The sequence below is a fragment of the Macrosteles quadrilineatus genome, unplaced genomic scaffold (genome assembly GCF_028750875.1).
Source record: "Macrosteles quadrilineatus isolate MER2022 unplaced genomic scaffold, UCM_ALF_1.0 Scaffold_7__1_contigs__length_78375512, whole genome shotgun sequence".
Lineage (NCBI taxonomy): Eukaryota > Metazoa > Arthropoda > Insecta > Hemiptera > Cicadellidae > Macrosteles > Macrosteles quadrilineatus.
In genome coordinates this window covers 2,398,350-2,422,267 of record NW_026542600.1, presented here as the reverse complement: position 1 = coordinate 2,422,267, position 23,918 = coordinate 2,398,350, and the positions used below count along the sequence as shown (strand labels likewise).

At 33.5% G+C, this 23,918-nt stretch overlaps 1 protein-coding gene across 1 annotated transcript in view; it reads left to right on the top strand.

Annotated features, from left to right (window-relative positions):
- Nucleotides 1-23,661, top strand: part of LOC128998019 (protein artichoke-like) — a 43,974-nt gene extending 20,313 nt beyond the window's left edge. The window contains exons 2-5 of the mRNA XM_054423950.1: nt 883-4,192; nt 16,544-16,851; nt 19,829-20,032; nt 20,771-23,661. Coding sequence (XP_054279925.1) covers nt 925-4,192; nt 16,544-16,851; nt 19,829-20,032; nt 20,771-21,025 — 4,035 coding nt within the window. The 5' untranslated portion in view covers nt 883-924 and the 3' untranslated portion in view covers nt 21,026-23,661. The remainder of the gene's footprint in view (nt 1-882; nt 4,193-16,543; nt 16,852-19,828; nt 20,033-20,770) is intronic.
- The last annotated feature ends 257 nt before the right edge of the window (nt 23,662-23,918 follow it).

The following is a 23,918-nucleotide window of genomic DNA, read 5'->3' as shown; positions in this document are numbered from 1 at the left end:
CAATCGCCATAGTACACAGTAGTATACAGTACAGTAGTAGAGTAGTAGTGGTATAGTAGTAGTGTTCGCTTTATTATAGTAGAGCTTTGGAGTGGTCGCAATATTTTTGTAAAGGAAGAAAGCAGGCTATGGAAGTTAATAGTGTTTTGAGTGATGTGCTTGATTTGCAAACTGGCAGCCCTCAAGGAGGGGTTTTGAGCCCCATAATTTTTTTCCTTCAGCGTCTCTCTATTAACTTGATATATGCTGACCATACCATAGTCTTTCATACCTACACAGCAAAGTAGAAAAAGTTGAGATGGTAACAAACGACCTTGAAATGTTCGAAGAATTATTTCGACACTGAAAGCTAAATTCAAAGCCAATGAAAATCAAGTTTTCTTTAATTCAAATAAATTGCTGGTCATTCTTGTTAAAACTGTGAAATATTAATAACAATGACCATAAACTGAAAAACCATTTTAGGAAGATATTTAGAGGAAAACGAGGTGGGGTAAACGAGGTGGGGAAAACGAGGTGGGGAAAACTAGAAGGTAAAATCGGAAGAAAGCGTTGATCTACGTTATCTTGGATCGACCTCTCACGTTTATAAGTAATTTATAAAAAAGTTTCATCTACACTATCATACGACACACAACATTGCTGAGTATGCATGGGGAAGAAATGAAAAGGTTCCGCGTACTACTGCTTTGTCCCTGGTTTATGCTGCGAATGATAAAACTGCACTCCCGTAGGGCTTTTTCCATGTTCGTGATATATACGGATATGATAAATTAATATGCCTTTTAAGACTATTCAATATATTCACACATACATGAAAGATCCATACAGATAATTGGAATATTTTACAAACCATATATCGTAATTCGTTTACTGTTTCAGATCAGTGGCTTGAGTCAGCTCCAGCTTCATGATGGTGGTGAGATGAAACTGTTCAATGCCTGTGTGACCCTACGGCCGTGGCTTCTGCTATTGGTCATTCTCGGAGTTTGGTCGGAACCGAACCCGACCTGTCCCAAGCTTTCGGTCAATCCCAGCTGCCCGTGCTACAACTTCGAGAATGGCATCTTCCTGGAATGCCCAGGACCAAACAAGGAAACTGTCCAACGCATACTCGAGCTCATCACATCACCGATTCAATCCCTCAGCATCTATGACCTTGATAAATCGGTGACAGTGTTGTCGGGGGACTTCTTCCCCAGTTTTACTCGAATAAACCAACTACAGATATCCCAGAGCAGCCTGAAAGTGCTGCAAGAGGATGCCTTCTCTACTATTAAAGTGAGCTTGGATTCGTTAAGCATAATAGCGGGAAAGTTGGAGCAGATTCCTCAAAAATCCCTTACTGGACTTACGGTGCTGAGAAGTTTGGACTTGGAATCTAACGAGATAACCGATTTGCCAAGCTATAGCTTTTACGGTCTCCATCTTACGAAGTTAAACATGAAGGGAAATATGTTACAGAGAACTTCTGAGTACGCCTTTGCAGGGCTCGAAGCGACACTAACAGAATTGGATCTATCAGAGAATAAATTAAATTTTTTCCCAATGGCTTCACTTAGGAGACTGGAGCATCTAAGAACTCTCAGGTTAGCTTGGAATGAAATTGGGTCTATTCCCGATGACGGTTATTCAAAACTACAAGGGTTGACTTTCCTGGATCTGAGCTCAAATAACTTTGAAGCCATTAACAGCGATGCATTTCGTCCTTTACCGTCATTAAAGACACTGTCGCTTTATTACAATGGTATAGAAAGTATTGACAAGGAAGCTTTTGTTTCTTTACAGAGCCTCGAGTCAATTGATCTGAGTCACAATCGAGTGGTGTTTCTTGATGCTTCTACTTTCAAAACAAACAAAAGACTTAAGACTATAGATTTAAGCCACAATCATATTCACTATATTAACGGGGTATTTGAAAACCTCCCGGATCTAAGAGAAATTTTCCTATCAGAAAATAATATTTTAGAAATACCGAAAGATGCGTTTACAAACTCCATAATGTTGACAGTAATATATCTTCAACAAAATGCAATTAGGAGGATAGACGAAGAGGCTTTGACATCTTTGACGTCCCTTACCCAACTGTTCTTAAGCGATAATTTCATTGAATACTTTCCCCGTAATCTGTTAAACGGAAGTACTCAGCTATTCTCGCTAAGCCTTGATAGTAATTGGATCCACAGTTTGGAACCAGGCACATTTCAGAAGGTGAATGAGCTTAAAGAGCTTCGTCTCCAGAATAATCGGATTGCTAAGATTGAGCGCGGTGTTTTCGAACCACTGCCAAATCTGTTAGAGCTTCATCTGCACAATAATCTGATAACGAGGATAGAAGCAGGTGCTTTTCACAGCCTGCAAAGTCTTCAGCATGTAAATTTACAGGGAAATTTGCTCACTACTCTAGGAGACGTATTTCTTCATGAAACACCGTCGTTGGTTTCTATTCAACTTGATTCAAACGGATTGACTTGGCTTCACAACGACTCTCTGCAAGGACAGTCGAGTGTGCAGATTATGTGGTTAGGACACAATAAGCTAACTAAGCTAGACCGAACTTTGTTCAGAGACTTATTGCTTATCCAGCGCGTCTATTTAACTAACAATAGCATATCGCAAATAGAAGACGGCACATTTGCACCCATGCAAGCACTGTTATTTTTGGATTTAAGTCTTAATAAATTGAAATATATATCCGTTAAAATATTTTGGGATCTTCATGAGCTCGAAGAATTATATTTGTCAAACAACGGGATAAGACATATCGAAGCTAGAGCCTTGACATCATTAAAAAAACTTAGGATCCTGGACCTGTCTGAAAATGAGATAATTGTTCTACACGAACATATTTTCCAAGAGGGATTGCCAATTAGAGTATTAAACCTAAAAAATTGTTCAGTTTCAAAAGTTGACAAGGGTGCGTTTAGAGGATTAAATAACTTAAACGAACTAAACTTAGAGAACAACCGATTGGATGCTAACTCTTTAAGGTTTTTAGACATACCAGGATTAAAGGTTTTTAAAGTTTCTGGAAACAACCTATCAGACATTAACGTTAACACGTTGAGAGGGCTACCTCTTTTGCAGTATTTATCTTTAGACACTAACTCGATCTTTAACTTGCCATGGGATGTATTTGACTTTAACAAAGATCTAGTGCGTATATCTTTGGCAGGTAACCACTTGCAAAACCTTCCAGATAATATTTTTACGTCTCTAAAATACCTAAGAGAATTACGTTTAAACGAAAACGTTTTCAGTGAGGTTCCATATGTAGCGATAAACGGAAGCAATGCTCTTGAAATCCTGGTTATATCAAGCAATGAGCTATCAACAGTTGACGTCTCTAAACTTACTGGACTAACTAAAATTAGAGAAATCCAGTTTCAAGAAAATCGTATAGGATCGCTCACTGGCTTCGCAGCAGCCAATTGGAGTTATCTTGTGTCTATGGATCTGAGCAAAAACAGTCTTTCAGCATTACCTGCAAATTTTTTACATTTTGGTTCAACAGTAAGAAGATTAGACCTATCTCAAAACAAATTTAGACAGATTCCTACAACTGCTCTCTCGGAGCAAAACCTACCTGCATTAGCTTGGCTGAACCTGACGCAGAATCCTTTAACACAAGTCCACGATCTGTCTTCCGCGCGTCTTTACCCATCGCTAGAAGAGATTCACATAAGTGGTACCAACCTTACTATAGTTACCAGTAAGGACTTTGAATCATTTCCTTCTTTACTTCATCTATACCTTAGGAAAAACCGGATATCTAGGGTTTCTCCGGGAGCATTCAAGTCTCTACCGAATCTACTGACCCTTGACCTAGGAATAAACGAGCTAGAGCTCATACCACAAGAGAGACTGCAGGGTTTGAGTCATTTAAGGCTGTTTAACTTGAGCCATAACCGATTAAGAGATCTTGAAGACTTCCCGAGTGATCTTAGGTCATTGCAAGTGTTGGATTTATCGTATAACCAAATCACAAGAATATCAAAAGGGACACTCAAACATTTGCTGAATTTAGCAGAACTCCACATTTACGGCAACTGGATATCTTTTGTTGCTGTCGAATCATTCAAACCATTAAAGAAGCTCCGATTGTTAGATCTCAGCAGAAACTACCTGGAGAACCTCCCCCTAAATGCATTCCGCCCACTAGAAACGCAGATTAGGAGTCTCAAAACCGAAGGTATGTGAATATTATGTTTTCATTATAGTGTATGTATAGTGTATGTACTATTATACTATGCGTTGGTACATCTAAGTTGTGTCCTCATACAGGGAGTGGCAAAATTATCTGACGATTTTCTTTGCCGCCCGGAGCGAGTGAGTGGCGGAGGGTGTTGGGGATAGGGGTGATCCAAAGCGGACGTGGGGACATTTTAGCCATGGAGCTGTGGGCAGCTGAGCACCATGCATTTGTAGTGGAAGAGTTTTTTTAAGTGGCAATTCCTGTGTAGCTGTTCAACGGCAATCTGTAGACGTCTCAATGTGGGTCCAAGGGGAAAAGTCCCAACTCGAAACACCATTTTGCTGTAATTAATTAACCTGATAACAATCTAAAGACATGTACAAATTTTAAAAGTAGGGCCTTTTTGGGGATGAAGGGGTCTAATTTTCTGAAAACGCCCAAGTGGTTTTGTAGAAAATTTAATTCTTGACCATGAAAAGAATGTCTTCAAATCTTTGCTAGCTCTTGCCGTTTTTGAGCTATAGCAGTTTTATGAATACGTGTCTTTTTAAATCCATCTTTTTTGTCCGCCATTTTTAATTTTGTTTTTTTGGTGGGGGTTAACATTTTACAATGTCACTTAAGGTAATTTTCTGGGTGGTTTAGGACCAATACCTATAATTGTATGAAATTTCAGATCGTTAGCTATTCTAGAAGTGGGTAAACATTCGTATACCTGATCAGTCAGTCTGTGAGTTAGTTACACATCGGGCCTTTAAAAGATAATAGTTTAATAGATAGTTTAATAGATGAATAGATGAACTCGATTGACATTAACGACATTTAATTAAAACCAAAGTCAAACTTATTTACACATTTGTAGCAATCAGTTTTAAAATGCATGATTTTAATTTCTATTAAGTATTAGCCTACGTCGAATTGTTGAAGTGTTAAACTGGGTAAACCCTTGGCAAAACTTGGAGGGAATATGCTAAACTGTTTATTGGCTGGTCACAAAAAGAAACGTCCATAATATTATTTGCCACTGAATAACATTTTTATGTTTTTATCATCATTGTTCTTAAACTAATCTAATCATTAATTGCTAAATTTTTAATTTAAAAAGATATATCTAAAATATCATACTTTCAGAGATTACCAAAATTCTACTCGCGCTCTGTTTAAAAAATCAAAAAGAAACTAACGTTGGATTTTTCAAACGTCAATTCCTTGTGTTAGATTATAAATGTTTATATAAAGATGTTCGAAAACCAACTTCCCTTGCACAAGGGCGTATAAGAGTTCTCATTACTGAGCCAGCTTTAATGACTATGTCAGGCATTAGTGCCTTGATCTCTCAACCGGTATGACGTTGCCAACATCCAACAACTGCACTTGCAAAGCATCACCTGAGTTTGCAGAGATTTTCTCTTCGACCTCTAAAAAAATCTATATTGGCACTGATGTGTTTACTCACTTTACTTGAATTATAAATACCCCCGCCGCAGAAAACCTGCAGACTAAGCGAATTTCAACTTGTCTGATTACATTTTTACCAAAATATTTCCATAAATAAAACATAAGTTATATATTTCCAATTAAAATAACATTAGATTTAACGAGTGCTTAGGTTTGCTGCTACGGGGAAGGTTAAAAGTGTTTTTGACAATATGTCATTAGTATTGGATGAAATAAATAAATTTACCAAATTTTATCAACATTATATCCATAAACAAGTAAATTACAACAGTTTTAATTTTCTCCATAAGAATAACATGGGAATTTTAAATTACACTTTTTTTGAATTTTCTCTGTGACTGTTAGGCATACAACAGTGCTTCAATATACTAAATTATTTATTTTTTTAAGCTCTACAAAATGGTTGAGAAAGAAAATACAAAATTTTTTGTTTTTAGGTTAAAACATGGGGAAAACCCATTTTTACCCCATAAAACCGCCATAAACCGCTATTCTCATGGTCCGATTATGCTGGTTCGCGAACTCGTTCGAATAAACGTAGGTTTACACGTTTGTACCAAATTTCATCAAAATCGGATCATTTTTGCTCGAGTTATCGCGCTAATGGACACATAAATAAATAAATAAATAAATATATATATATTGTTATTGTATACATCAATGAGGGCTACTTTGATTTACTTAGTAATATAAATTTATATATATATATATATATATGTGAATTTGAACGGATGGTGTCTTTGGCCTCTGGGGACCTCAAAACGAAAAAGTAAATCGGTCCCGGGTCTAGGTCTTACCATGAGACCTACGGTTATAGCTTATTATATGGGAAATTCGCTAAAACTAGTATAAATTACATCCTATAAGATCCTTCTATAAAGATCACTTTTATATCGGACTCTTTTTTAAATTGCAAGATTTAATATGAATAATTAATTTTGTAGTGTAATTTTGTATTATATTTATTACAACAAACAATAAAAACCTACCCGATAACCTGATAATAGCTAATGCAATACATTTGTGTTTCTCTTATACTCTTTTATAAAACAATTTGATTTTGTGTCAATAAAAAAACATCTACTGTATACCTAAACCAAATTTTTTCTTGTTGTTCATTTAACTCAATCATAAAAGTGTAGCTTTAGCAATGTGTATATTACCTTTAACATTCCTATCCCTCAATCCAGCCAAACCAACAAAACAACTTCCACAGGGGAACAGGATTTTCAGAAACCTTTAATTCGTATTCTTTTGGTTTTTTATAAATTTTAATCGTTTGATTGTATACTTATTTGTATTCACAAACCGTTCCATATTTTAGGTAACTTGCTTATCATATAATGTCATTTTAATAGTTCAAACATGGTAATATTATTTGACCTAAACAGGGTTTACTTCTAGTCTAACAATGCAGTAGATTCAGTTTACGAGGTGTATTGCGAAAGCAACTGTCCTAAACATATATTTTGTCAACACTTTCACAGCGTACACAAACATGCACAAGTTAATTATGTGTAGTCGAAGCTGCGAGATTACAAAATGTTGGATTATTTGACGGATAAATAGTAACATTTGTTTCCGTCTTAAGTCCAGGGGCCATAAACATGTTGAACACATTTTGGTTTTAACAGTAGGTATGTTCTACTTATCCGTCTGTTTTTTAATTTGATACATCAACTAAATATTCTTTCATTAACTAAAATATTAATTGAAAAAAAAACTAATTGGTAACAGAGTAAAATAAGGCTGTTAGGTAATAGTAGTTTACGCAACGATTGCGTTAAGTGAGTCTTTACGACGCGAGTAGAAAATTTAAGGCACGAGCTTTGGTGAGTGCCTTAAAAACTTCTACGAGTGTCGTAAAGACTATTAACGCGAGTTGCGTACACTACTTTACCTACCACCGTTTTTTAATTACTATCAATCTGGATTTAATTACTAACAATCACTACTGATAACTTTTTAGAGAGGTTATGTTTTCGTTTATTGTCAGTGCAACTGAAAGTGATGCAACGACTTATTGTATAATCAGCTGATTTCATGTAATCACGTGTTTGTAAAACTTCGTTAAATAATAAGTTACCTTTTTCAGGCAATAGGTTCTGCTAGCAGTACTCTTACCATAAATACTGTATCAGGTACAATTAGGGAAATATTACATTTAATTTTTTTTGGACAGCTGAATGATTATAGTGAAAGAGTTAGATCTCAGCATCGAATATTATAGAATATTATAAGCAGTTTGTGCTCTCATTTCCATCTCGTCAACTTCACTTTCACTATATGACATTTTTAAAACAGTTTAGTCTACCTTCCTAGTATACTTCCACCAACTTAGGTTAAGAATACGCGAGTATCAACAGGAACAAGTAAGATCAACAATTAAAATTGTCAACTGATCAGCTGATCTGCTGATTAGTTGACGTTCGAAGCATTACAATTTTAATTCTTTCCTCTCAATACTTGAACCTCTATGGTCCGTTACCTGTGTTGATATGAGAAAAACTATGCTGATATGAAATGAAACTATGCTGATATGAAATGAAACTATGCTAATATGAAAGTAAACAGCTGTCAAGTGAAACTTTTCAATTCTAAGAACTGAACTGAAATGGCTACTTTAAAAAAACGGTCGCAGGTAAAACGATTTTTCCTTTATATCATTTATAATATATTTTGTTTTGGCAGGTTGCCGCATGCTAGAATTATTTATTGTATAGTTAATTACTGCCGATATATTAATACGATATTGACCACTAATTTGTATCGTACATGAAAACATAAACTGTCCATACAATCGTAATATAATTAGATCGTTAGAGTAAGTGTTTACTTACTAAACACCTCTGTAATAAACTAAAGAGGCAATTACCCAAAAAGCAAATATTGACTCAGTTTTATAATCATGTACAGTATTTTAGTATCAGTGTTTCGCTCAACAATTGTGTACAACAGTTGAATTGTCGTGGACATATTTGCACAATTTTTATTGGTGTTCATTTTATTTCAATTACTATCGACTTTGTATTAATTAAAAGTGACATTTAATACAATAAACTTAGAAAAATATTATTAGACTTTTAGTCCACTACGGGACGAGGGACGTTGTAGTATTATTGTTATAAAGAACATTGTTTTTTCCCAAGTTATCGAAGAATAACTAGAATCTCGTTGAAACAATAAGCAGATTAAGGTACATAGAATGTATTTTTTTACCATCAAACATAGGTAATTAATTCAACTCATAACTAACTTAGTCTAACCAAAAGCCATGTTTTTAACGATTATAATAATCAATAAATCAATGGAGTCTGATATTTAGGTATTGCCGTTCAGTAAACCCAAATGTCTTTATATGGCAGACTCTGCACTTAGTAAATCTGCTATAAATTAAGAAACGAAGGTGCAAATCAATAAAATATTTGACATTTACAAATCTTTATTGAATTTTAAAATTTTGGAAACAAGAAGCCGACGTGCAGCGATTGGTAGCTGAATAGTTATAGTGATCACCTAGCAAGCAAAAAAATTGTCGGGTCGATCCTGAGAAAAGTCATTAGCTTTTTGATGGTTCCTGACTAATGATGAATGATCCTGACTAATGAAACAGCTGTTCTTAGTCAGTAACAAAGCAAATGAAGGCCATTATACACTCTTCCTTCACTCATGTTTTGGGTAAACATAAGCACATAGGTGTCACCATCTCTATGATTGCTAAGCGATAATTATTGATAACGAAGAAAAAATAACTACAAATTCAGATATGACAATGAAGCATGTATTACTTTATCAAACCTAAATTTTGAAGCAAAATAAATTGAAATAACTGCATGATTTCTGTTACTGATGAAAATTTAAATTTAGACGACTGTAAATGGAGTATAAATTGAGCAGTTTCGGGCTCTATTACAGGATAACAATGATTTTGCTGACTAAAGTCTTACTCTGAATTTCATATTAAATTCTTTAAAACTTTTAGACAATAAGGGTATTATTTTTGGGAATTTTCATTTTTATTCTTTTACATCTATTTATTTTATTTGTTTACGTTCATTCACTTATAATGGCTTTCAATGTATGAGCCACTACGTCCAAATCCGTGTGGAAATATCTTGTAAAAGTAAATAAGTTTTTTTTTGGCGAAAAGTTAATAATATTGTGTTGTGTTGCTTTCAATCATATTCAGTTTAATAATAAAAGAACCATTTCGATAGAAAAACACCTCCGTAGCAAACCTGCAGACTAACGAATTTCCATTTGGCTGATTGAATTTTTACTAAAATATTACATTAAGCATGTTAGATTCATTCCCAATTTAAATTACATTTGATTAGTTAGGTACTTAGGTTTGCTTCTACAAGAAGGTAATAACATTTTTGTTTTAATTCAATGTTAAAAGCTTGGAATGGAATAAATGATTTTAATCAAAATATGGCTATGAACAATCAATCTACAAACGTTTATTATCCTCTATAAGAATAAAATGGTTGTTTTGTATTTACAGTTTTTTGGAATTCCTCCTCAACCAAGCGTACGAAATTCTTCAATATACTATATGATTCATTTTAAGCTCTACATAATTGTTTGGCAAGAAATCTGACAGTTTTATGTTTAGGGAGTTAACCATAATAAAAACTCGTTTTTACCCCCTCCTATCCCCGTAAAACTCCGTTCCATATTTCTATGTTGAGGCCTGGGCCTGGCTGGGTTCAACAAACATGGTGTAGAACAATTTGAGTTTGAATTAAGTGCGTTTTTTTTCTCTAGGAATATCAAAACGTAAAGTCTCTGGTCTAGGTCTTATTATCGGACATATGACAATAGTTTATTCCGTTATTATCATAGGAAATTGTATTATAACAGAAAAATTAATCACAGTGTACCATAACTAATTACTTAACCAATAAGTAGGATCAACTTATTTAGCACTCCTTGAGGAATTTGCAAAACACTAACGCTATCTCCGAGTTGACAGCTCAGATATTACTGGTCCCTAGAGGGTTGCAATTGAGCGTGATCCCACTAGCAACCTCTCTTACACCCCCCCCCCCCCCCCCACAACACCCACAAACTTCTGCATTCCCTATCTTATGTATCGTCCTTTGCCATCTTAAATCTTAAATAGATAAATTATACCTTTAAGTATTTTTATAACACGAATAAAAATATGCTGCAATAAAATACCCCCACCGCAGCAAACCTGCACACTAAGTGAATTTCAATTTACTTGGTTAGATTAAAAAAAAAACATTCCCCTAAAATAGTGAGATTTATTTCCTTTTAAAAATAACATTAGTTTTAATGAGTACTTAGGTTTGTGAGCGCTATGACTATCGACTCGGCCTGTGAATTATCTAATAGCACACGCAAGTTACATCCTCAATAATCTTTTGCATCTATTATTTCACCAAATAAAAAACAGGGCAGTGCATTAACTATTATTTACTTTTCAGTTTGTTTTTTTTAAATAGAATATCTATACGTTTCATATAAACGGATATCTGATGGGTTACTATTTCCTACCAAATCTCAGAGATTCAAAATCGAGATAGGTCTTGGTTGTTGAAATACTTCCCAAGCCGAGGTTGGGGTGGATAGGTTACTCCATTTGCAGCCTAGGGGAAGTTTCCTATATTCTAGTGATTTATCTATTAATGAGTAATAATTCTTTTCCGGTTCCAACACGATTCATTGCGTTTTCTTGTTTTGTTCCATTTCAATTTCTTTCGTCTGTGTTTCATTAAAACTTATAATGGCACAGTCACTAGCTTTACATTTTTCCCATTCTACCAAAGAATGTATCATTCCCATCCACACGTGTGTTTAATGAGATGGTTTTCTTAGTTCTACTAAACACGACATCACATTTCTTGAGACATTTCCATCAACTTTCACTACTCTTATCTCAAGAGACTCTGGAAATATTCTAATTTTGCTTTACATAAGTATTTCTCATGTAAAGTATATAGGATTTACAACCGAACAAAATTTGTTTTTGTTACGTTGTTCGATATGCTTTGATTGCTAAGATTTTTGGAACCTTTCACGTGAAAGAATATATTTTTTAGTATTGTACCGTTATGCATTAATTCAATATTTTATGAACAGAGGAATTTATTTAATGACTATCTTTCAGTAAACTACATATCTACCAACAGTTTCCAAAGCTACATCCCCAATCGATGCGATATACATAATATGTTTAAGCGAATTTATCTGATTGTCAAAAGTTACTTACGTTTTATCTCAACAGCCCATCCTAACGACGACGACAAATTATTGTAAAAAGTTCCAAAATATCAAAGAACAAAATGTTATCCATCAGCTCCTAATGAAGCTCAAACGATTTCCTGTTGTTCTTTTAAATACTATTTCAAAATCAACTCCCGAAAAAAAATTGGATATTGTTTAAAAACAAATAATTATTCTCGGAATAAAAAAAACCACCACTCGTTTAGTCCAACGTGTTTTCTTATTAATTTTAAAGAAGCGCGAATAAAAATGTCAAAACCTATCGTTATATATAAAATTTCCTAAGCGCAGCAGAGTGTTAAGTGATGAGATAGAGATTTCAAAGGCATGTTCACTACGAACTCATTATACAGTCGGTTTTAACGGCATTAGAGCTCCAAGTCCTTTCAAACTCATGCCACTCCGCTTCAGCCTTAGAGTTGAGAGTGGATTGGAAATTTTAGCTGAAAACTACTAGCTTTCACATAATCCTACCTTTTACATCATGTATATATACAGGGAGTTTCAAAATTAAAGAGAAGACTATTAGTCGACTATTTATATTAAATTTTATAGACAAAGAATTAAATTTCACTGACGTATCAGTATCAGCTGATTGCCCGTTATTTTTTTCTTCCTAATCTTTCTATTACGGTCCTTTTCAACTTTTTCTCCGGATGTCCAAAATCATCCTGTGCTGTTTTTGTCATACACACAACCAGTTTCTACGAAATTTCTGCACCCATCATATATTTGTTTGTGACGAGCTAGTTACTAATTGAATGTTTGTTGAGGATTTCGTTGTTCTTAATCGATAATTCTTATTCCCCAAATTCTGAAAGACAAAATGTTTTCCTTGAGGGGTCGTGATTTTTTCAATTACAAGACTAATGATAATAAACAAAAAAATGTGCTAGAAAATATCAACAGACATTTGTCGGATACGACAAAAAAACTTAATTCTTTGCTATATTTACTGTCACATAGGTTGGGGAGCGAGTTGATCTATGAGCACCCCGGGTTTAGATCTTGCAAATCACCAATGAATTTGATCTAAATGATAACACCGCAACCTAAAGTAATGTGTAAAAACAATCCCAGACTGGAGCGTTGTATAATACTTAGAGATATGATAGGCATTTCAAAATTAAACATGTAAAATTTGCTCTATAATTTTGGAACGCGTATACAACCACGAGTCTGGGTAGAAATATAAAACATGTATATTTATCTCTTCTTTATCTCGGTCTTACAAAGAGCCCTTCAGTAATAGCCTACTATCGTAAAAATAAAAAATAAAATAAAACCATTAACAATTCAAAACTAAAATGTGGCAAAAGTTTAAAATTAGATTTAAAAAAAATGTTGTAACTCGAATATTTAGAGTTTTTTGTTACTTTAGACTGATATTCTACTTCGCTCCACAAGATTTACGTGGTGAAGTGAAGTTTGCCGTCAAAATGTCATTACACTAATCACGCTTTGTTAATGTGCTACACGAGATGCAAGTTTGTTTGAAATATAATACGAACCGTCTTCAACAATAGCTATATTTTGTTACAGCACGATTATTTCCATTAACACAGAGAAAGTTATCCTGACTAAGAAGTAAAAGTTTTTCAAGGTTGTTTAGTGTTAGTAGGCCTATTAGTTGACAATATTGTTTCAAAATCTGATGTTTCAGAGAAACTCTAGCTAATTAGAATATTTCATTCATTAAAATGACTCTTATCATTGAATCAATGGCTATTTCAAACCCCGTTTTAAATATCGACAATAATTAATACATTGGGTGAGATTTAACTTAAATTTCATCTTAAGGGTTAAAACTCTAAGCTAAGATTAAAATTGTGATAATATTTAGAGATTTTTTATTTTATAGAAGTTAGAATTCCAATGAAGGTTTGGTACAATAAGGGAAGTCTCTGTTAAACCCATTTTTCGCGATCCACACTTAACCGATTTATACGATTTAAAGCTTTAAACAATACCATTTGGTAGTTTGATTTAGGGCTTCGCCCCCTTAGAGTATGATTTATTTTTCGAGTTAAAAAATCCAGTGTTGCTTACCAACTTTTTTTAATGTGGTTTTAAAAGTCAATCGTAACTTAATAACCACTACTTAACTATTGCCTAATTATTGTCTTCAGTGTAATGTTAATCACCATCAAATACTACCCAATGGACAAAACAGTCCATGAAAATGCTAGCATTTTAGTGATAGCCTAATTGTACCTGTTTGAGGTAGGTAACAAATTATGGTACAGATCTACAATCAACAAAATTTAACTTATTGTAAATTAGTTCATTCTCGTAATAAGTGTCTCAAACGAAATATTTTAGAAGTAAAGTGTTAAATTGCATGTTTTTTTGCCTTCAAGACATGTTTTAGACCCTACTATGCACAATTTGCGCACGAGTCTCCTAGCATTGATAGAATTAATCTCTTATTTGGTTTACAGTCTTGTATAACGCCATTAGTTTATTACATGTTTCATAATTGTGGAAAAACATGGAATGTGAATAAAACGCATACATTTTTATTTCCAAAATCTACAGGCGTCGGTGTGGTTAGGTTAGGTTAGATTAGGTTAGGTTAGGTTAGGTTAGTACGCTAAGCCAAGTACGTTTGTGGATTCTTTCAAGAGCATCCAGGGCTGGATAATCAATCTGTAAATTAGCTCTATTTGTTTTCAATTTGACATTGAAGCTACGAGGCATTTGGTTCAATTGTAGAAGAAACTGATGTGTCTAGTCTATATTGGTATCTAGTAAAAAGAAAGAAACTGTTGTTAAACACTCGTCGACTAAGTGTAATGTAAACATATTATCTGCAGGAAATTAGACCAGTTATCTTCACTGTTTACTCACCTCTAGTTGACACTTTTGAGAAGATGAGCGGAATCCTAAAGCCACGATCGTTACAAAGATCTTTATGTGAGCTCCGTCTCTTCTTTCTGTATCTTAGTAGTGGACATTACAGCTTCACGATATGGTCGAACATTAAGGGATGTGTTTTAAATTATTTAATTTTTATTATACAGGGTGTCCCAACTGCAGTGAACCAATAGCTAACTTTTTTACTATGAGATATAGAGTTAAATTCTTACGGGGCACTCCCCTTTATTTTTTAAGATGTTTTTGGGATGGTTTTGAATTTTAAAATATATCCGGCTTTTTCCAATATGGCCGACAACCTTGGTAGTTCTTATGGAACACCCTGCATTTTATGATTGTTTTAGAATGGTAATGTGATTTTAAATGTTTTTAAATTCTTGACATTTTTTTTAAAGCTACTCGTTTAGAAGTTACAGCGTGTTAAACGTTGTGGTTATATAGTCAATGGTTAAACCTTAGAAAAAAGGCTTGTGGTGTACATTCTGCATCCTGTAGCTCCTAAACGAGTAAGTTAAGAGAGAAAATGCAAAGAATAAATAATAAGTCCTTAAATTGCATCAACACTCTAATAAAATCATAAAATACGTTTAAAATATTGATTCCGATGTTTCAAAAACGGCCATAATTTTCCAATATGGCAGCAAACTTTAATTTTGAACACTCTGATTTTATGGTCTTTTTAGGATGTTTATGCGATCTTAAGACTTATTTATTCTTTGCATTTTCTCTCTAAACCAACTTCTTTAGGAGCTACAGGATGCAGAATGTACACCACAAGCCTTTTTTGTCTTCGGTTTAACACGCTGTAACTCCTAAACGAGTAGTTAAAAAAATGTCAAGAACAAAAACATTTTTAAATCACATTTCCATTCTAAAACAATCATAAAATGCAGAGTGTTCCATGAGAAATAACAAAGTTGTCTGCCATATTGGAAAATGTGCCGGTCTACATCTTGGAAGGAATTAAACGTTACATTTTCAAAGCTGGTACAGTAGTCTGAATCTGGAAGGGATCAGTGATGCTCTCTGTGATGGGTTGGAATTATGGATTATGATTATCAAGCAATGGTACAATCACTGTTGCAAAGAGACATATTGAAACTCTTAAAAACCACAATTACTATAGCTAAAATTGTTAAAACTTCAATAGGTGCATGACATATCAATTTGGTGAACAATATGAATAATTGATAAATTCATTCATGCAGATTGTTGATTCTGTTGGTAGTATAATAACATGTTGACGAAGGCTTCTCGTAACGATGCAATTTTTTAGTAAAGCAAAGTATCGGCTCCAAACGTTATATAATTTCGAAGTAACAGAAAAATCCAAGTATTTGGATTACGGCTAGCAGACATTTCCATATACACTGAATGTTTCGTAAACAAGGTAGTAAAAGTGCAGTTAGTCTTTTTGAAAATATACATTTAGGCCTATATATATTTAGTTCAACAGGTAATTTACTGTTACTTAAATAAATAAATTAATACGAAATATAAACCAATATTAAGTTCAGAAAGACGGAGGAAGACATAATTCAAGATCCATTCATGGAATGAAAATTCCGAATCAAGATAAGTTAACTTAACCTTATCGAAACAAGCAATGTATTAATCATTTTCTAATGTTAATGGTCTTGTGTTTAAAATAACAATCCTATACATGAGGGTAATACTGTATGTGGGTAATATACTTTCTGTAATCCTTTATTTATGATACATAAGAACTTGATTGTTTAACCGTTTATCCTTGTGCAGAGAATCCTCTTCACTGCGGTTGTGAACAGCAGGAGCTGTGGGAGTGGCTTAGGGATCACCAAAAGCTCGTGGGTCTCACCAAGTCTAATCTCAGGTGTGAACATCCTCCAGAGCTCCGTGGCCTCCTTTTCCTGGAACTGGAGCCTCCACGGTTCTGCTCTGCCCCTCTGGTTCTCAAACTTGCTATCCAGGACATTCAGCCTTTCAGTGTCCTCGTTTCATGGCAAAGTCGCAACCACTCCGGCCTACATGGATATAGGGTCGCGTACCATGCTTTGGACAAGAAAGGACCTGCTGGAAGAGAGGCGGTAATATAAATTAGAATTAAGAAATAATTGTTCTTATAAGCACCCGTTCTCTATTTTTGTTTTACTGGTAAATAAAATGTGTAGTTTTGTTCTTTGTAACACAAGGAGACAGTACCAGGGACCACACAGTGATGAATTGTGTTTAATTTATTTGGGAGGTTAATAAATATAAAACATTCAAAATGCTGATTTTCAACAGATTTTGTTTTTATTAAGACATTTTAATCTACCGGTAACGTAAATACTGATCTAAATACGCGGTAAAACTAATTATATTAAAAATAAAATAAAATATACATTATTTTGCCATCTGATACAGGTTTGCTTTATTTTGTATTGGCATTCAACAGTTTTTTATTAGTGTAGCTTACGACCAGGAAAGTTACAATTAATTGTAGCATAATATCAAAATAAATTAAGATATTACATTCATAACTGCTTATTTAAGTTTGTATTTATGTTACGTTCAGCATCCAGCTAATATGCAAAACTATTATCTGGCCGGTCACAGCCACAGTCTGAAAAAAAGAAAACATATTTCAACAAGGCTTAGAAAGGAAAGTATGGAAATGGGTGTAATTTGAGTTTATAGTCATATGGATGACAAACTCAAATCCACATAATTTTAACATTTGAATAAGGTTGCCACGTAAATAGGGCAATTTTTATTGGCATTCGATCGTTTTATTTTCAAAAGTAGGTAGCTTAAAACCATAAAAAATTTTAAATTAATCAAGTGTCACCGACAAATATTTTTAAATACATTTTGTAAGTGAGATATGGATTTGCACGTATTTTCTATAAAAAAAAAACACTGTATTCCCCCAAAAGACACCTTCAATGCCTCAGGATAAAATAGGATATAAAATAAAACCTTTATGTATTAAAGTGTTTTATTAAATAAAACACTGAAATGGAACATACAAAAAACAAAACAAAAAGTTCCTTCAATTCGATTCCAATCATTAATTACATTTAATTTTAATCAGTTGCAATAGGTTATTTGAATGAAGACATATTCAACTTAAGTAACATTTAAAAACAACAGTACTTCACTAAAAGGCAAAGATTTTAATTATTTAGCCATTTGAGTTAAATTATGGAAAAATGAGGGTTGTTTGGACACTTGAACATTATTTTTGAATTTACAACAGATGCGGTTTCTATGTAAAGTCAGTTTTAAACCGTACAATTTTGGAAAAGGATTCTGTTAATGGTCTTGAAGTTAATCTAATGTAATTGCATAATAATTAGGTGTTTGAACAGTCTTTTTCACATTGAGTATACAATTAAAAACATGTTTGTTGCTAAACTGTATAATTTCCTTACTAATAACTCTTTAATTTACTAGCCAAATTGAATATTTTTTTAAGCTGGACAAGGCTTAATATTATGATGGCTAATCTCATACCATATTGTACATTTTATAGTCTTATAGGTAGTTATCTCTGACCAAACCTCTCTATCGTACAAACTTATGCTAGGTTTACAGAAATTGTAATTTTTATTCAAAATCAATAGATTTTAATGATAAATCTACTCATTTAAATATATTTGAATCTATTAAATAAGTAAGAAAGACGAAATAGTTATTGGAAACTGCACTAAAGCCCTCTGATTACCTTAAATGGATGAAGGCTAAATAATGTAGTTTCAAAGGCAAAATTTAAAGGTTTGCGAGATGTATTTTACTGTATGCTCTAAAGGTTATGTGCTATGATTTAAAAGTTTGGCATTAGTTTTCACACATAACAACATTTAGGATAAGACTTATTAAAACAGTTAGGTATGTTTAAACAAAAAAAAATAAATTTAGCCTAGAACTCTAGTTAAACTCATATTACAAACATATAATTTATTGGTTTTACTTGGAAACAATCTTCATTCTCGGTTTGACAAGGTTTAATAAGGTTCTATTCCATGGACGAACCCTACTGTGGAACTACTCTATTACAAGCTTGTAATAAACTTATGTTGCGATTCTTTCGTTTACGTTTTCTTTGTTATTTTGAAAACCATCAGGGTTAATTGGCTACCCATAACAGCCAACGTTAAACATATTTAAATGTTTTTTGAAGTTGATATATAATCAATCTAGTGTCAATTAATAATATTCTATTTTCCTATATTTTAATACCAGCTGATTGGTGAATTATTTATTGTTTTCTGTTGTGAGTCAGTTGTACAATTTAATGGTTTGTATCAGTGTTTGTACATTTTACAATGTTCAAATATATTTCTCAAATGTTTAAAGTTAATTTAATTTAGACACAATAGGAGTTTTTAACGAGTCGAGAATTTTCCCAGAACAGAGTCTAGCATGGATCTGATTTTAACCTAAAATTAAGATATTTATAGCAGTTTAAAGTAAATTTTTATTGCAGTTTTTGAAAGCCTTGGTCGTGTATGTGTTTATACGTGCAAACCTTAATTCTACCGTTAATTCTACCAGGAGTGCGGTATACTCGAGGTTTCCAGAAGACGTTGGATTTTTTAATAGCAATTCATTTCAAAAAATGTTGTCTTATTTATGTCTTTCACATTCAAGTGGACAAATTTATTATATATTTCTTTCTGAAATCAAAACTTTAATTGACTATTATTTTCAAAATATCTTATATTAATATACATTCTTGAAGTGTGTTCAGAATATCTACTAAGGTATTTAATATTCATACTTTAGCTTTTCAAGTTAAGTCGTTGAGTATATAATTAATTATAATTGAATAATATAAATTGATTCTATATAACTAATTTTTTTTTATTACAAACGTAAGAGGTACTCCTTTTGAGTAATTAAAAAGAATGTGTAAGCAATATAGTTTAATGAGACATTGAAAAAGGTCTAAGGTGTTAATATAACATCATCGCAACTTTATAGAAAAAGTATGTTGAAAATGCATTATCGAAGAGAATAGTGTGTTTATTATCCTGTCTTCGTGTTATTTATCAAGTCCAACCCACGTTTTATTTTCAGGTCCGTGGAAAGTTCCTGGACAGATCAGCAAGGTCAGTGAAACTGGTCAGGCTGTTTCCTGACACACGCTACCTGATCTGTGTTCTTGGGCTGGGCAGTTGGGGCCCACCCCTCAGTCGCCAGCAGGCCAACATGACCGGTGAAGTGCTCTTGGGGGACCCTGTGCCACACCTCACTGACTCCCAGATGAGCCGGTGTACCGAGGTGAGACTAGATTAACCTATTGAGATAATACCAGTCCTACCAAGGTGGACGATTTGGCCGTAGAACGATTGGCACACATTTTTAGCCGATTTGGAATAGCACGACTGGCACAATCATTAGAGGGGATTAAGAAGGGTCAACCTGTAAGGTTCGGAAAGGCACGATTGGCACAACAGACCGGTAAGGAAGTAGCAGCCAGGTAGCCAGAATGCGGGAAAATGTAAATGGTTTTGTCCTCACAAATTCCCTGCTGTGGTGCTTATTGAAGTAAGCAAGGTGTAAGTTTGCGCGACAAATCTGCAGCTATGGTCACTGCGCTAGCTCGATCCAAATAAAACTACACTAACCTAACTTAACCTAACCTAACTTAGCCTAACCTAACCTAACTTAACCTAACCTAACCTAACCTAACCTAACCTAACTTAACCTTTGAAAATACGCAATATTACCGGCAAATAACTGTCGTAGCAGAGTTGACGGGGGTTTTAAACTTCCCGTTTTCCCTCGTTCGATTGCGTCTACCAGGTCGAGCGGTTGTGCCAATCGTGCCTTTTCCAAGCAGGCGAGTTGACCCTACTACTTATTCCGCTCAAATGATTGTGCCAATACTGCCATGGACAGAAGATCCAAAAATGTGTGCCAATCGTCCCGTTCCCGACGATTTGTTTGAACTATTTATGAAACGCAACATAGGAAGACGTCTATATGTCTGAGATGTTAACTGTTATTGGTGTTCAGGTGCGCACTCTGGAGGGGGAAGAAGGTCTAGAGAACCAAGACCGTGGGAGAGGATCCATCCTGACTCGTCGTCTGGGTCTGATCGTCGGTAGTTGCATGGGGTTTGTCGTCTTCATCGTCCTGGTCTCCGTCCTGGGCTATCTAAAGCTAAAAAAACAGAGGGAATGTGCTAAGAGAGAACAGCCAGGCCCTGCAGAGTATCTCTCCTACAGACACTTCTCTCTGCAGACCGTAGACCCTCTAGGACCCTCCTAGCATATTGCCAATCCCTTGGAAACCTCCACCAAGGGATGTGACCTGTACATTTAACCCCTGCATTTGTGTAAGTTAACGTATGCAGTACGATCAAGACTATACAATTGTTTGCTTAAAATGTGTTACTAAGGATCTATTTTGTCAGGACTAGGATTTTAAACAAATGATTCCATCTTATAGATAAAATATTTAAGTACGCTTCGTATTTGATCGAATATGTTATTTTCAGAATAGAGCTTTTTCATGATTTTACTATTGTAGCTATGTTATATTGACCCGTTTAGTGTTAAAAACACATTTTGAAAATTATATCCGTGGTGCAGAAAGGTGGTAAGACGCAGTGTGTATCGTCATAGCCGATCTATAGCTGAGATATTTACTCAATCAACATGATTGTTTGTCTAAGCACTGCCCAAACTTTAGTTATGGCATTTCTATGACGTCTACGGGATTTTTCATAAAAAGTATGTTAGGTGGTAGGTTTTTTATTTATACAGTTTTGAGATGAAATACAAGCTGTACAAATGTTGTAGGAGTCACTTACTTCTTCGTAAATCGTTATGTTTTTAAACTAGCTTGGCTCCTGTTTTGAACATGTGTATATCTAGAATTAAAAAATGTAATGGTAGGTCGTGGATGTCTACGGATTTTTGATTGACTTAATTCAGACATGCGTCCACTAGTTTTTATGACAAGGTGCCAAAGGGAGTTAAATTGACTTTGAAATGTATTGTTAATATGTAAAAAACTACTTTCGACCCAATTAAATTATTTCTATAATTTACTGTTCCAAATTAAACATACGAAAGTTATGATTATTAGGTGGCATTAAAGAACGACGTGATTCATTCTTACTGTGAATCACTTATCATGTCACATAGTAAATGTCACAGAGCAATCATTTTAAATTTAACTATATAAGTTGGTGTGACATTTTATGAACTTAACCCAATTAAACATGTATCTATAAACCGTAAAGTGTAGAATTAACAGATAATTCCTATCTAGGGGATTGCAACAGTTAGCCTACGGTAAAACATAGTCGTAGTCACTACTTTTAACCTCACCGAGTCCACGTTTTATATAATATTATGTGTTTGTATTTTTAGTATTTATTACCGTACGATAAGACGATGGTGTTATGTAATATATTTAGTAAAAGAGATCTGTGTACAGTTATTTGTAAGGTTTTGTGCTAAAGACGAAACGGGTAGTATCCGAGTTTGAACGAACATGAAACAAACATCCTATAAAGAGAAATTGTAACAACACCAAATAATACGTATAATACACTTTAGTAGACTGTTTTATTTATTCTTTGAGGATATGTATACTTTTTCATTATTGTAAAAATAAATGTAATTTAGGGACATCATATAGATATGTCAAGAATTTACTCTCAGCTTATGTGTATAAATGTTGTGAACCTTAATGTATATATTTGCTCAATTGTATGGATACTAACAAAGATATGTATTTAAATGTATCCAATTTTGAATAGTTTGGGGAAAAGGTCGGGTATTTATACATAGCAGTGCTTTTTTAAATTCAAAATACGGAACTAAGTAAATTTCAAAAATTTAATCTTTTCTTAAAACTTTTCCGTCGCTCATATAGTACAATATCAGTCTACAAATTTACCATATGATAATAGGGTAAATATTAATGCATATTGTAGCTATTGTTCTCATACTTCAATGGCCAATTTTCAATTAGGACGACTATTGTTTATGTTTATCATAAAAGAGTACATAACTAATTATATTTTTATTTGTATTAGCTATCTAAATGTTGTATTTTTGTCGACTAACTAAAGTTTTTATATCGAATAAATTCGCCATTTTAAAAGGACGTAATTATTTAAAATGGTGTTAATATAACTAACTATTGTTTGTGTATGAGGTCCTACTGTTTATAATTTTTACAACGGAATTTCTATACAAACTTATTAAATTAATAATTAAATAACGCAACAGTATAAAATCCCTATGTCGAACTACGTCATTATTCAGTGTTACGGCATGTTTAAATATTGTTTTATTAACTCATGAATATTTAAAAACAGGCTAAAACAGTTCATACTGTATTTTTTAATGTCTTGATCATGAAGGATTTATTAGAACAATTGCTTTTAATAAAACAATAGATATTTTAAAAAAGCAATTGTAAAAAAAAAAAAAACGTCTGTGGCTAATTTTCATGTGTTGTATATTTTCTCAAATTATCTAAATGATAATAGTCTTGGACAAAAACAGCTTGTAAATACATGTTGTCTTTTACGTATTCACAAAAATCGGATACTTGTTTTATCATTCCAATTTCATGATTGCATAACATAGAATATTTGCAGTTTATCAAAGTAAATAACATTAGTACAAGTTATTCAAGAGATTCGTGAAATATATTTTTTTATTTAAGAGTTTATAACGACGTAGAATAATTTTAAATACTATACATGTTTCAAGCAGATGTCGCATTGTATTTAAAATATGTAACAAAAAAATATAAGTGTAATAATGTAGGTAGCGATTGTTATTGAACGTAAAAGCAAATTTATTTTATTCATTGCTGTGTGACTGTTGAATTTGGTAACTATTGTACTCCTATAAAAACTGTTACGTTTATTAACTAATAAACTGGTATCTAATGTTGATATTGTGCTTTAAAACTATCCCATATTTTCTAATAATTATAAGTTGAGTATTAGATTCAAAACTGAGAGACACATTAGTCAAGAATGTAGTGCAACTTGATGAAAACCCCCGTCGCAGCAAACCTGCAGACTAAACGAATGTCGATTTGCCTGATTTGATTTTCAATTAAATCTATTTGAATAATATTATATTTAACGAGTACCTAGGTTTGCTGCTACAGGGAGGGTAGTAAAATGTTT